Consider the following 15,162-nt stretch of genomic DNA (forward strand, 5'->3'; position numbering starts at 1 on the left):
ATAAAATGCTCCTTCTCTTGTTAAAGCCCAGTCTCCTGCATGATCCCACTGCCGTGTTTGTACAGCACTGCGCTGGTGAATGTTTGAAGGAACAATATATTCTACACTTGCCAAATGCAGACCTACCAGTACCAGAAAGCAAACAAAAGCAGGGCTGTTTGAGCTACACTAGCATGGTGAAAAGAGAAACCAACCTGTTGTTTTTTTAGGTCTCGCCTAGCAAACGCAGTGTTTGCGCTCTGCTTCGCCTTGGCGAGACTATTGTTGTCGGTTTGGTGCGCGAAGGGAGACAAACCATGTGCGTGCACGGACAGGCGATGTGCACGCGCATGGCGTCTTCTCTCTGCCTCACACGCTCCCACCGCGCGCCTGTTTTCACACTGACACAGCTTTTCCACCCCTGAACTTTACTTTTACAAATCATTGTTTTAAGTGTGACAATTGATTGCATTCAAGCACAGAACTGATTATATTAACTTATCGAGATTCACACTTGTCTCGAGTTCGTTACATGTATATCCACAGCCATCCGATATGGAGAAACCCGTCTCTATGTAAAAATCTTGAATGAACGGGGACGGGCTTCAGAAAGTAGCGACCAAAGGCCTTAAACTGGCAACGAGGCGTCCTTATGATGTAGCCATATTGTTAACGCCAAATGTACTCCTTGAAAAAGGAATTCCCCGCTGCAAGGTGCTGTAGGGAAATTACTTTTATGCAGTCGGCGTGGTGGTGCGCACTTTCATATCTGGGTGGTAATTGTTTTGCTGGTCTGTATGTTCAGCTGTCATTGATTAGTTCGAGAAACGTTTCCAGAACGCCCTCCAGATACCTACATAAACCGCTCCTTCACAGACCTGTCATCTCACACAATGCCACCCCTGCATGCGGTTTAGGCGCTCATCACACGGCCGGCATGTAAATAGCGAGTTTCACACGGTGAACCATAAGGTGAACTGGAAATCATTGCACATGGGTTTTCAGCGCATGGCGAAGGCTATGCGCCATAGAAATACATGTAGGCGTATAAAACTGCCACAGAAAAGGAAATCCGCTCCAGAGCGCTTGTTTTTGCAACAAGTCGAAGTATTGTATTTTATTTCTGTTATAAGCCCAGACCTATCAGGGTTCCCAGGACTGTGGGTGAGTAGCAGTGAGTAGCTCTCCAAGGCCAGGTTTTCCCTCAGCATTCTAATAAAATAAACACCCAGCCGCCAAATCTACCAAATTATACCTGATAAGCTGCTCCAGAACAGTTTTTTTTCCTTGAAATTCTGGGAATTGTAGTCCTGGCTTTTATAATGGGATAAACAAGACTCAAAATAAAAGAATAAAAAATCTGGACTAGAGCAGTCGCCATTGGCCCCGAAATTTGGCAGGGCTGTAAACAGGTTGTTAAATCCTGAAATCCGTGAGGGGGTGGGAGGATGTGTGTGAGTGGTAATCCGTGAGTGGTGGGAGGATGTTGGTTGTGTGCGAGTGGTAATCTGCAGGGGTGGGAGGATGTTGTTTATTGTGTGCAAGTGGTAATCCGGAAGGGGTGGGAGAATGTGGTTGGTTGTGTGCAACTGGTTATCCGTGAGGAGTGGGAAGATGTTGTTGGCTGTGTGTGAGTGGCAATCCGCGAGGGTTGGGAGGATGTTGCTGGTTGTGTGCGAGTGGTACTCTGTGAGGGCTGTGATCCTGCTGTTGGTAAAAGACTATTAGTCTCTGAGAGCTGGGAGACTGCTGATGATGCTGTGGGTTACTAGTCTGCCAGGGCAAGCATTTGCAATGCAATAGGTCTCGCATTTACGCAAGTTTAAGCTATTGGCATTGTAAATGACAATGCCTACTATTTATGTTTTTAAAACGAAAATAAAAATAAAAGGCATTGTTATTTGCAATGTCAATAGCTCAAACGCGCGAGAAAGCGAGACCTATTGCATTGCAAATGCTTGTTTTGTATTCTGGTACTCCAACTATTCCATGCATGTGTCTGCACCTATAAAATAAATTGCCTGCCGCCGCCTCGGTGCTGCTCTCTCTCTCGCAGATCGGCTGCACCTATCTCTGGCTCACAGTGCTGCACTGTTATCTTCTTTCCCCTCTCATGACCACCCCCTCCCCCATAACCAGCCGGATTGGGTAAGGAAGCCTCGGCCAATATGGCTCAGTGGCTGAGTCTAGACATACGATTATGTCTTGGGCACTCATTACACTGTATTTGTGTGTCACTCTGGTCTTCTTCCCTGTCTTCTTCCCTGTCTTATGCTCCTCGTACCTGTTCCTGTTCCTTGATCCATACCCTCAAGCTCTCGCTCACTGCATCTCTCATGTTCCACAGCCAATAGTTCTATTTTTAGAAAGAAATTCCTGTCTCTTTCTCCTTACCTCATACTTTCTACCTACCCATGTCTTTTTCCCTACCCCTGTCTTTCTTCATACTCCCCTCTATCTTCTCTACTCCTCTCTCTTGCATTCCAGGCATAAGCCCCTTACCTCAGTGTCTCTCTACTGCTCCATGTCTCTTTCCTTTGTAGGTAAAATACATTGCCATTTAGAATGCCAATAGCTCTAACTCAATGCAAGACGTATTGCATTTCCAATGCTTGTTTCAAAATGAAATGGTGTATTGTATGCAACATAGGGCAGTTTGATCTTTCAAGGAGGACAGGACTCCTTGTGCCTCTTTCCATGCCAATGACATATGGCAGTGTCTTTCACACATGGGTTCTGCTTCTAAAACTTGTATTTTTCATTTTCTTGCCTCTTCCATGTGCGGATACACCAGCCCGAAGCCGCCGCCTCCAGAGAGCATCAAGTCAAACCCCTCAAAGCGGCACAGGGACCGCCTGAACCAGGAGCTGAATAAGCTTACCAGCCTTCTGCCCTTCCCTGAAGATGTGCGGGCAAGGCTCGACAAGCTGTCCATCCTACGTCTCATTGTGGGATACCTGAAGGTGAAAGGATTCTTTCTAGGTAAGTGGCCGTTATATCACTCATCTGGCCTTGTCCATGCTCACGTGTGAATTAATCCATTCATCCGTTATAGACACCAGTGAAAAACCATAGCACTGAAATTACACTCAAAGTAAGTTTTACAAACACCCATGAAGATAATCACAACATTTTCTCAGGGGTCAAATTGTAGGGTCTGGGTTGTGGCAGAGGACCACGTTGCTGTCAGTAGGTATTAAGAGTGTGAAAAAAATTGTGTTCATGGGGGCTGTTAGCCTGGAGCACCTTTTGGGGTTTCCTTCCATACCACCCTCATCTCAGTTAGGCTACTAATCTCTTTAAGAGCTATAGATCTCACTGACATTGAGTTTATCAAGGGTGATGACAGTTGTTGTCCCTTTTCTGTCTCCCTGCATTAGCATTGAACGCTTGCTTTTACCTGCCTTGAAAGGTCAAGTGTGCAAAGGGAGTACATTGATTATTCAATTGGAATTAAATAGTATTGGGACACGAATGGTAAATATTTTTTTACACCAAGGATGCTGCCCACTAGCTGGCTACTGCCCCAGGACTCAGAAAAAACCATTACAGTCTCGTACTGACTTTATTTTCATATCTTTAAATATTGGAAGTGCTTAAAAACAGGCTTATTTAAGTCTGTGAGCACTATTAAGACACCTTAACAGGAGACTCAATACAATAGGCACTTCACAGGAATGCAGACCCCTCAACTCCACTCCCACCACAGGACGCAGTCCACTGGATTGGTTTTATCCATGGTACTAGAGGACTTGATGTATAATCCTAGCTTTATCACTTTAGCAAAATATGCTGGTTGTAAACACAGTATTAAAAATATGGGCAGACCGTCCAACACAGTGGCATTCACATCAAGATGGCTGTCACTCGCCTTCTTATCCGCACCACCCCCATCCAAGTAGTAAAGTTTTAACAATCAGAACTTGCTAATTAAAAAATGCTATGGAACTCTACCCTTACTTAGTGGACTGGCTATTAATTCAGTTCCACTAATGTAAGGTCTTCATGGCAGACCTCTGCTGGCTTAAAACTCCTTCTCTGCTCGTTCAAGGCGCTTTATTGTAGAGGTTAGCATTTCTTTCTAATGAAAAGCCTAAAGAGAAATGTCTTCCTAAACCCGTGTTGGGAAGGACTCTTCAGTGCTGCAGCTCCATAAATAAAATACTCGTTTAAATAAACCCTGGCACCTCACTAGTACCTTTAAACAGCTCCTGTTTACAATTTGTAAGGTGCCACGAAGTGCTTCTGAAAAGGCTCCTTGAAGCTTCCTGGCCGCATCTATTTTCTGAAGTCTTCCTTATTTTTAGTGACCAGGGCAATAAACAGAAGCAGAGAATTTCTGTTTAACGAGAGGGGCACATCAAAATGTCTGGCAGACTGCAAATCGTTCTGGGGGGTGGGCATAGAATGAAAGTAAAGAAAGTAAAGAAAGTAATCTGTTGCAAAGCTCTGGCCACGAGGGGGCATGGTAGTCTGTCTGTGTCTTGGGATAGAGCAGATGAAAGATTTAGTAGTGGTCCCAGTCGTCATTCAGAGTATTGCACTAATTAAAGACCCAGAAGACACCCAGAAACAAGATAAATGTATATGCACAAAATCTACAATAGGATTTGTTAAACGAATTCATACAACACGCCTTAAACTCACCGATTTTTGTTGTTGTTTTGTTAAGCGGTGGTGTGTGACTGATTGCTTCTGCATAGCACCAATGACTGTTTGAACAGTCAGTGACACTTCATGGTGATTACTTGTCCCCACCCTAGTTGAAACAGCGCCTGCAGTTGTGGAGGGTCAATATGGCACAAGTTTCAGCTTCAATCTCCAGTGGAAGTCAAACTGCACAGAGTGGGGTCCTGTCCGTTCATTGGGTGTGCAATAGTTTCAAAGATGGATTGGGAATGCTTCTTTGAATATCCTTGTTTTCAAGTTTAAAAAAAATTACATTCTCAGTTTGAGTGAGCCCTTCAGATTTAGGCACAGAGCATTGCAGGGGGTACTCGTCTCACCATAGGACGTCGGTTTAATCTGGCTCAACGGAGAAGATTTGTATTTCTAGCTCTCAGACTGAGATTGGGTCATAATTCGAGAAAAATGGCTGAAGCAGTGCTCAAACAGACTTTGAAGACGGTAGAGATAATCTTGAACCTCATTGCCTCTGCCAGCAGCAGCCAAAGCAGTTCTTTGAAGGCTGGTGTGATGTTGATGCCTTCTTGGAAGCTGTAACAGAGCCTGGCTACTTAATTTTGCACTCTCTGGAAATTCAATATCTCTTTCTTCATGACTGCGGAGTCAACAACATTTCAGTGTACTGTTTGTAGACTCTTTCCGCCTTCTAGTCTTTCAAAGACAGATGACTGCATGCTGAAGAACTATTTTGACATTATGAAATTCTCATCCCATTAGCCAACAGTAGATACTGTAGAATGTCATCAGAGTAAATCAAGGTGGATGTTTATTTGCCCTTTTCCACCAGCCAATATTGGTGCAAGATTCCGACAGAATGCACATTGATTAGGTCACAGTGCAGACTAGCCATAGAACTCTCTTCAATTCATCCCAAACGTTAACTATGAGTGACAACATTTTTAATGTTGATCTGAAGAAAAACAAATTGACAAAACATCAATTGTGAAGCAAAGCCAGTGCAAAAACATTTTATGATATATGAATGGTTGAGGGCTCTGTCTCACATACACCAATTGTGACTTACGACTGTCTGTCCAGTAGGTGCACATTTGAAGTGTGGAATGCCATTTCATTGGGAGGACACTGAACTCGATTTCCGGTACCCTGCTCCTCTTGTTGTACGTGTTAAACCCCTCTAGATCGCGGCTTAAAAGCTACTAAAATTTCAGTGGTGGAGAGACAAGGATGCAAATCAAAACCTTTCTTAAATATAAGAATGGCTTTAATGTGGGGGAACTGGAGCAGTATTTTTAATGTCGCCATTGGCTAATGGATTTTGTTTGGCTGGAGTGCTGTCAGAGGTCTTATGAGTTCTGTAAAACCCATGGTAGTAATTACCCACTACTCTACAGGTCTGATTGCTCTATGTGCAACGGGATGTGAGGCATGTTGGTAGAAAGGCTGGGGCTACCAAACTGTATTAAAAAATGCCACAAATATCTGGGCAAACAATTGGATGGCAAACGTGTGTCAGCTGGAAAATGATGTCCATGCATTGAAACTGGGGCACAAGCCTAGAAATTGCTCTTTAAATGCTGTATGGTGCCACCAAATAATTCGCTTTTCATGTAATGTGAATCTGGGCTGGTTTGAGAGGGTGCAGTTGGCATGGAATGTACTTGTATTCAGGGATTCAATGCTCGAAGTTGGCAAAATTTTCAGGTGAAATCGTTCATCAAATTAAAACCATTGTTGGACTTAAATTGTCCATGAAGCCTGAAGTTATTCTTCGCTTGGCCCCAGTAAATGCAGAGTTCTTGCAGTCCTCATAGGTTGGGAGTTTAAATTTTGTTGGATGGTTGATAGTCCCTATAGGTTGCACTAAACGCTAAAGTCTGTAGGTGCCTGCGATGCAGGTGATGGGAAATCAGGCAGGTGAATTTTTTTGATGGACACAGATTTCCTCGCTTTATGATAATCTTGCAAGTGCCAAACTGGATCTCAAAACGTTTTTTCCCAACAAAAGCTTTTCAGCTCAACCAGGTGGTGCCAGGTGGCTTCAGCCACAACTCTACCGAACAGGATGTGACAATGTCAGACTACATAAGGCAACAACTGAGTGCATGCATTGGTTCCTGTTTTTCTGGCCCTTATCGTTGTGGATTTGGAGCGCTTCTCCATCCTCTGCTAATGTAATTGCTCACTTTTTCTACAGCAGCTAGGTCCTAAGGGTTGAAAGCCTTTTGCAGATGCCGCAAGATGTCCTTGGCATCATGACATCTATATGGGATGCCTTGTAGCCGATCACGACCCCTTGACCTGCAACTCCTGTTCTCTAATGCACCCAGAGGCCATCAATGAATGGAAGGCCAAGCTATTTTTGGGCGAGTCTCCAAGGGAAATGGCAAAGTCCGCTATCAGAGAAGTCCCTGGAGAGGGATCGCAAAAGATCTTCCTACAAAAAGCTCCATAGGAAAGAGAAATTCTCTTCATCCTTGAGAAAACAGGCCAGCTCCCGGCACAGTTCAGAGTCTCAGTGAAGTTCCCTGATGAAGGGCGCTTCCACATCATCATAGCCAAATATGACATTGAATAAGATGAAGCTGTATTTTCCATTTCTGTTGGGTCTGTCGGGCGACAATACAAATTTCGATGCCTTCAGGCTACCTTTGCTGGGTCTCTTTGGGATATCTCGGGTACCCTTTGGGCCATCTCCAAAGGATGGACCCGAACCTGTAGTTTAGCGACTGCGGTGGTTTCACCTTTGATGCCTCCCAGCTCCTCAGCTGCAGTAGCTCTAAAGTCAATGCCTTCTAGGTTGATGTCCTCAGTGTGTGTGGTCCTGCATACAGCACAGGCATCTTGCTGCCATTGGAGCCACCTATGGTACTGCCCTCGAAGCTGACATGTTTTGACTGTTAAACGAGAAAGATAAAGCCTGTTTTGATGGTGAGCTCTTGGCGCAGTCTCTGTCCAGGTCCCCAGATATTTGTCCGTATAGAAAAACCATGATAACGGCCTCCCCTTTTAAAAGACTGATACAGGCCTATCCCTTGATGTACAAATTTAAGTGGGTTGAATACCCCCCCAGAAGGGAGATATCCCTTCCCTATTCTGGCCCTCATTGAGAGGAAGCTTCTTTGTTCACTAAGTTGGTATGAAAAGCAGCATAGTCATTGGAGCGGACTTTGCCTTAAGAAGGGGAAAAATCGTTTGCAGAGGCAAAACATTTTGATGGAGGTCTTGCAGCTCTCTTTTACAGTTTTGGAGCCTCTGAAACCTTTCAATGAGGAGGTGTTGGAGCTTGTCTGGCTGCTTGGTAAAAAACCTGCTTGGGCTGAGCAGTTTATAGACAAAAAGCTAGATGTATAAACCTACCACTTGTGAGTTGAAGTTCTTGTCGTCACACCCCCTGACTGAAAAATGTGGTGATACGAGTTTCTTCCACAAAGCTGAACTCAAATACCATTCCCCTGCGGCCCATCCAGATCGAGAGTCTAAAAGACTGGACTTTGTGGGTCAAAACGTCTTTGCTACTATACTGTCTGCTTCTGACAGTCTTTCTCTATGCACAACAAACTCCAGTTGCCTTCTAGACCACTATGACCACGTCCTGTGGAAGCTAGCAAAACTATTATCATAAAAATTGCATTTTTTCATCTGCTCAACAATGGTTTGGTCACTTCTAAGCAATCCTGTAGTGTAACTTAGATTCTGCAGACAATGTACCTCGATCCATGGGCACAGCTGCCACCCTTCCATGTCATAATTGGATGTGGTCCTCAGATTTCTCTTGAGATGTCCACATTTTGGACATACCCTTTGATGGTAAATGGTTCTTTAGCGAGAAGGCCAATTCCTTCCTGGAATGCTTTAAGAACAGGAGAGCTACGGCTCGCTCACTGGGCCTTGCCTTCCTGTGTGACATTTCCAACTACAGTACAGGAAGTTTTGAGGTTAGTACAGGGCACAATAATCCTAGAAGAGACAACCATCACAGTCAATCAAGATGCCCCATGAATTATACCCTTTATTTTGTGGCAAGGGTGGATCTAGGGGGGCTCCATAACAAACAACAGCAGCAGATCCGGTCAACGCTGTCTACTGCTGATTCGCAGTGGCTGCTGCAACTGAACAGGGTTGGGGGAAGGAATCATTAAAAAAATTAACTTACCTGGGTGCGGTTGCCGTGCCTCCGCCTCTCCTGGTCTCTTCTGATTCCCGTAAGGGAAGCAGCAAGCACGCATACTTCCTCTAAGCCAATCATGACGCTGCTGTCACCATGACAGCAGCATCGTGATTGGTCTGAGCGCCGTGGTTCAGCGCTCAGAGAGGGTCTATGAATCTGTGCATGTTCTCTACAGCCCAGTGGAGAACATGCAAAATGCGCATGACTGTTTGGCCGTCTGAAGATGGCCTGTCAAACCGTCATGCGCACTTAAGTGCTCACTACTCCTCCCCCTGCTCTGCAGAGCCCAGCCCCACACTGAGAAATGAGCAAGTACGGGGAAAAATGATAATAACAATGTGTTATTATTATCATTTTATTTTTTCCTTTTTTTACTGCTCAATGGGCAGTGGGGCGATGCTAGGGGTGCAACGCTCCTCCGCCTTAGAGGAGGAGCCACCACCACTGATTCTGCTGCCTCAAAACACTCTGACTGCCCTCCACTCCTTTTAGTCTCCATCTTCTGGTGTGGGGGAGGATTTCCTATTTTTCCACCATTTGGGAGACAATCATGATTGATCGCTCGGTCATCCAGGTATTCTGCTAGGGCTCTGCCCTACCTTTCCTCTCCCTGCCCCTGGATCGCCCTCCTTCCACCACGATGTGCTGTCTGGGAAGCACCTTGATTTTGGAGATGGAAGTTCTTGCTCTGTTGCACAAATGGGCCATAGAGTAGGTGCCTTCATAGGAAAGGGCTCAAGATTCTACTCCTTTTACTGCTTGGTTCCTGAGAATGACACGGTTTGGAGACTAATAGTCTGCCTCTTCTTCCTGAACCTGGAGGAGAAGGTCAAGATAATGTCTTTGAGCAAAGTCGGCTATTCCTCAGTAACGGGGATTGGTTGGTATGGTGTCCCTGGAACTCCAACACACCTATTATCTATAAATCCTGTCCACCCACAGATGCTACCTTAGCTGTTTGGTTTGATAGTCATTCCATATGTTTTCATGAAAGTGCTGACAGTTGCTGCAGACTCCCTACAGAGGTCAAGAGTCCATTTATTTCCATTCATGGACTACAGGGTGGTGAATGCGGGGACTCTGGCACTGGTTAAGGAACATTTCCCTCTTGTTGGAGGGTCGTCCGTTCAGCCCTCAGAAGCTGCAGGGTACTGTGGTCACAAATGCCTCTCCCCTGGGTTCGGGAGCCCATCTGGGGCAGCAGGAAAACACAGAGCCTGTGGTCTATGTCAGAGCAGCACCTGCACATTAAAATGCTGGAGGTAAGGACAGTATGCCTTGCCATAAAGGCCTTCCTTCCAATTCAGGAAGCTCCATTCAGATTCTGTTTCACAACATCACCACCATTCATAATACCAACAGACAGGGTGGTGTGGGGTTGTCCAGTGCTTAATTTGAGCCAGTGGTTTCCGGGGCTCGGCACCGGCACTTCATTGTCAACACCGGTGCTTGTGGCAGTCACAAGATGGCGCTGTCTGAGATGACCACAACAACAGTCAATTATTAATTCAGTAGACATTAAAAATGATTGTTACCTGCTGTCCAAGCCATTCTTATAGCTTTTTGGGGCCTGAAATAGTCTGAATTGTCAGACTTGTAGTTGGTTAGTAATTGTGTTGTTACCAGGGCCTGACTGGGAACCAAAACCCGCCCTGGCAGACTGCTCGTCTGGCCCCTCTGGGTGGGCAGGGGGTTGCGCCGATCTGTTTGCAAGGGCCTGTTTCGGACGATTTTGTTACCGGTGGCCGATATTGCCGGCCCCGGGTAACAAAAACGGCCCCAGGGGCCCAAAACTGGCCCCCACCCTGGCGACCCACTGGGGAAACGCCAAGTGTCCGCTACGGCCAGTCCGACCCTGGTTGTTACTATCATTGGAAGCATGGCAGGCTATATTTATGGTCCAAGCGGCAGTGGCCTCCTGATGAGAGCCCTGGCATTTTTTTTTACAAATTAAGTACTGGGGTTGTCAACCCTATGCTGGGAAGCAGTACATCTGTGGTGGTGGGCTTAACACTGAGGGATTTTCCCGGTGGTGGTACACCTTGAGTCGCTTATTCCTAAAGGGCTGCAAATGAGGCTTTTATCCTGAAGTGACAGATATGATTTTCATGCCATGGCCCAGACCAGGAAGTGTCAATCAATTAATGATTACATTTATTAAGTGCAAACAACTGGCTAAATAGGCGTCCCGGCGCTGAACAGAGAGAACAAGGTAAGATACTTCATCAGCCACCGGGAGGAAAACAACTATTTTTTTAGCAGTTTTCTAAATTTAGATTCATGTCAAAGCAACCATTTAATTGCTTTTACATGAATTTAAGTGCATCTATTTTCTCCTAATGCTAGAACACAGGCTTTCAACTGAAAGGGTGCATAACCCAATCAGAGCTATGGGCCAAGGTTAAAGTAGTAAGATGAAAATAGAAAGCTGCAGTGTTCTGACTACTAGGAGTGATCCTACTGATGAGTGCTCGTCCACTCAGCCCCTCACCTGTCATGAACATGTTTCGCAATTGAACCGTTATCAAAGCAAAACTCGTTTGTACATGTTTATGTTGTATAAGTCTCTAGATCCCATAGAATTCGGTATCAAAGTGATAATGCATGTCCGTTGACACCTTTCTGTGATATGCAGTCAGACCCTGAGGGTGGGCTGTCTAGTCTGAGGGGAACAGCAAGTGCTCCCATCATTTAATGAGTGTACCTATTGTTCAGATATGGACTGTCGATGATTGTTAGTGATGGTAGAAACACAGATGTAATAGTGGGGCAAGTCTTTTTACCTGTCGCCTGTTATGGAGAGCAGCATTGCGGTCTAGCCTGTGTTCTTAAATTGTTGATCCAGTTCTCTGCAATTTGGTCTATGGCCCATCGGTATAGGACATAATTAGCGATCGTGTATGCATTACTCAAGGTGCATTATTTGAAGTTTGCAGAGGATCCCTGTGGACAGCGTGTGACGCATACGACTGTGCCCACACTGGGTTCTGTTTGGTATCATGCATATCGTAATGGTATCTTCCCTGGTATTTGAGAGCTCTGGTCCAAAGCCAGGGCCAGAAATACTGCTGGCTTTGGACCAGTGCTCTCATATACCAGGGAAGAGCTTTTGACACTTAATTCATCAGCTAATACTTGTCAAGCTCTCCCGCATATGGAGTATATTAAAGGCCCCTTGGTCTGCTGCACATGTAAACACACTTCAATTATGAGTGCAATATGGCGGCCGGACGTACTGCTCCCCCTGAGCGTAAGATTCATGGCAAACAGGTGTGCTGTGGACTTACAAATGCTAGATCTCTAGCAAAAAATGAACTACATATCCAGGACATGCTGGTAGATCAGAATCTGGACTGCCTCTTTATCACAGAAACCTGGTTAACGGAATGTTCAAATCCTGATGTAGTGCAAGCCCTTCGTCCCGGCTACACCATTTCTAGACTGGATAGAACTGGGCAAAGAGGAGGAGGCATAGCCATAATTTACAAAGACTATCTTAAATGCTCTACCTTCAATATTAATGAATTAAAGAAGGCGGAAAGTCTCTGTTTCAGTTTCAAGCTAGACAGTTGCACTACATTTGCGGGAGCTCTGATTTATAGGCCCCCAGGATCTGCTCTTGACTTTCTAGATACCCTAGGGGAAAGTGTAAGCCCCGTAGTGGTCAGATACTCTAACTTTACTATCTTAGGTGATTTTAATCTTCATCTTGAAACAGCTGACACTTCTAACACTAAAACTTTTATAGAAATTACAAATACCTTGGGACTAAAGCAACAGATAGAGGGGTCCACAAACTGTGCTGTGCAGGACATACCCTTGATGGAATATGCACCAACACTGTTAGCCTAACCATTGACCCCCCAGTTCCTTTAACATGGTCAGACCACAAGTTAATTCCCTTTAAATTCGGCCTTTTACGGACAGTTTTTCTCCACCTAATGATATTCAACTCTGGGAAAATCAATTTGGATCAATCTAAGCAAGCTATTCTCTCCTGTAAGTCAGGTTCACCGTTCGAGCCCTGTCCTCCAAAAGTTCTACACACATTGGTAGATACCATAAATCCTACTGTCAATCAGATAATTAATTCAACCTTCAGGCTAGCGAGAGTTCCTGAAAATTGGAAAATTGCAGCTGTGAAACCTCTTCAAATCACTGAGAAATTAGTAAATATACAAATAAATGATTTCTTGCAAAAAGCCAATATATTACACCCCAAGCAATCGGGTTTTAGACCTGGCCATTCAACAGTCAGTGCTGCTCCATACATCCGAGACTTTGACACTGGCCCTTGATCAGGGCAAGGATGCAGTGCTGGTTCTGTTGGACTTGTCAGCCGTGTTCGATACTGTCTCTCATGATATTTTGAGAGATAGGCTCGCACATAGCGGAATTACGAACAAGGCATTAGCATGGATCACATCTTTTTTGGTAAACAGGCACCAGATAATAAAACGGGTAGTTATACATTTGAAGAAAAACGGGTGTCATCAGGGGTACCCCAGGGCTCATCCCTGAGTCCAACTCTTTTAATATCTATATGGCACCACTCCTCACCCTGCTATCCACATTTGATGTTGAATCCATAGCTTATGCAGATGATACACAGTTGATTTTTACTCTTGACAATAACATTTCTACAGTAGCGGAAGAGAAATGTCATCATTGCCTAACAGCAGCGATGGACTTGGTGAAACTGAATCATCTTAAATGCAACAGTTCAAAAACAGAAATTATGTTTGGAAAATTCAACTCATTTTCCCCAATTCAGTGGTGGCCTTCTAATTCAGCCCCGCCTCCCAATACAGTGGATACGGTGAGCAATTTAGGGATTAAGTTTGATTCCACTCTATCCTTGCTTCCAAATGATAACAACTCTGAGAAAGTTTTTGGATCTTCTTCCATTACCTGCTAGGAAAACGGTTACAGCTGCTTTAATTCTATCTTGTTTGGACTATTGTAATAGTCTGTACGCAGGAACGAAAAAGACGGTCTTGAAACAATTGCAGATTGTCCAGAATGCTGCAGTGAGGTTGGTCCTGAAATTGCCAAAATTCTCCTCTTCAGTAGCAGCACTGAGAACGCTTCAATGGCTGCTTATTCACAAGAGGATTCTCTTCAAAATCCTGAATATCACTTACAGAGCCATAAGAGCCACAGGACCAGGATATCTAAGATCAAGAATCACACCGTACACTACCAATCGAGTCCTGCGGTCATCCGCGGAGAATCTGCTAGCACCCCCCTTTTTTAAACTGAAAACGAGAAGGGGCAAGATAATGGCGGTGTTAGGAACTAAAGCATGGAATTCCCTGCCCACCCAGCTTAGACATACACACATTGAACCCACTTTTAAGAAGCTCTTAAAAACCTGGACTTTTACCATACCAGACGACACTGTTTTATCTAATTTAATCCCTTGATTTTAGTATCTCAACCTGGTTTTTCCCCTACTACAGATTTTCAGATATTGTTTCGCTAGCGCCAAGATGCTCCTTGGAGTGAACGTTGCGCTGTACAAATACCCTCATTCATTGATTCATCTAAGATGTAGGCTCGGTGAAAGTGCCAAACAACAGGTCTACTTCATGGAACATTCCAGACATCCGTTGTAGTGTCCCACAGTCATTCAGTCATCTATTTCGTCCTACATCCAGTCTTCCCTTCAACGTCAGTCGGTGACATCCTTCCCATAATGCCACTAAATTTGGATCCTGATGGTTCACGTGTCCTAATGACTTCAGAGTCCACCTCCCAACATGCTGCGGTAACAAATGATGGATGGAATGTTGAATAAATCAAACATTCACCACCAGTCAAGACATCTGGGTTATATCTATTGTTCTTTTTCTCACTATGCCACCCTAGTTTGGGCCCAGCCATATGCAAATCGGTCTTGAACCTGCTCCTCATGGAACAGTCCAGCCCGAACTGCCAAGCTGGGTCCTCCCTGGACTGGAAACAAGCATCCTGGGACCAGTTTCGGGGTATTACCCCAAAACAGCCAGGCTAGTTTGAATCCACTGGCACATCGAGCAAGGGACCCACTTCTGGGCATACCTATCCCAATTAGGGTGAAAATGCTGCGCCAACAAATGATGGACGGAATGCTGAATAAATAAAACAGTAACCCCCCAGTAAAGAGATCTGAATTAAATCCATTGTTATTTTGCTCACTTTGCCACCCCAACTTGGACCCAGCCATATGAATATCTGTCTTGACCCTGCACCTCATGGGAACAGTCCAGCCCAAACTGACGAGCCGGGTCCTCCCTGGACTGGAAACAAGCATCCTGGGACGGTGGGACCGGTTTCAGGGTATCAACTCATATCAAACTGGAATGGCATGGTGAGCAAAACAAACA

At 45.0% G+C, this 15,162-nt stretch overlaps 1 protein-coding gene across 1 annotated transcript in view; it reads left to right on the top strand.

Moving 5' to 3' along the window:
- LOC146861088 (uncharacterized) overlaps nt 1-15,162 on the top strand; it is a 258,546-nt gene that overhangs the window by 66,074 nt on the left and 177,310 nt on the right. Inside the window, exon 2 of the mRNA XM_085645143.1 lies at nt 2,774-2,961. Within this exon, the coding sequence (XP_085501269.1) occupies nt 2,774-2,961 (188 nt within the window). The remainder of the gene's footprint in view (nt 1-2,773; nt 2,962-15,162) is intronic.

Source organism: Triturus cristatus, chromosome 3_1 (genome assembly GCF_964204655.1).
Source record: "Triturus cristatus chromosome 3_1, aTriCri1.1, whole genome shotgun sequence".
In the NCBI taxonomy this organism is placed as follows: domain Eukaryota; kingdom Metazoa; phylum Chordata; class Amphibia; order Caudata; family Salamandridae; genus Triturus; species Triturus cristatus.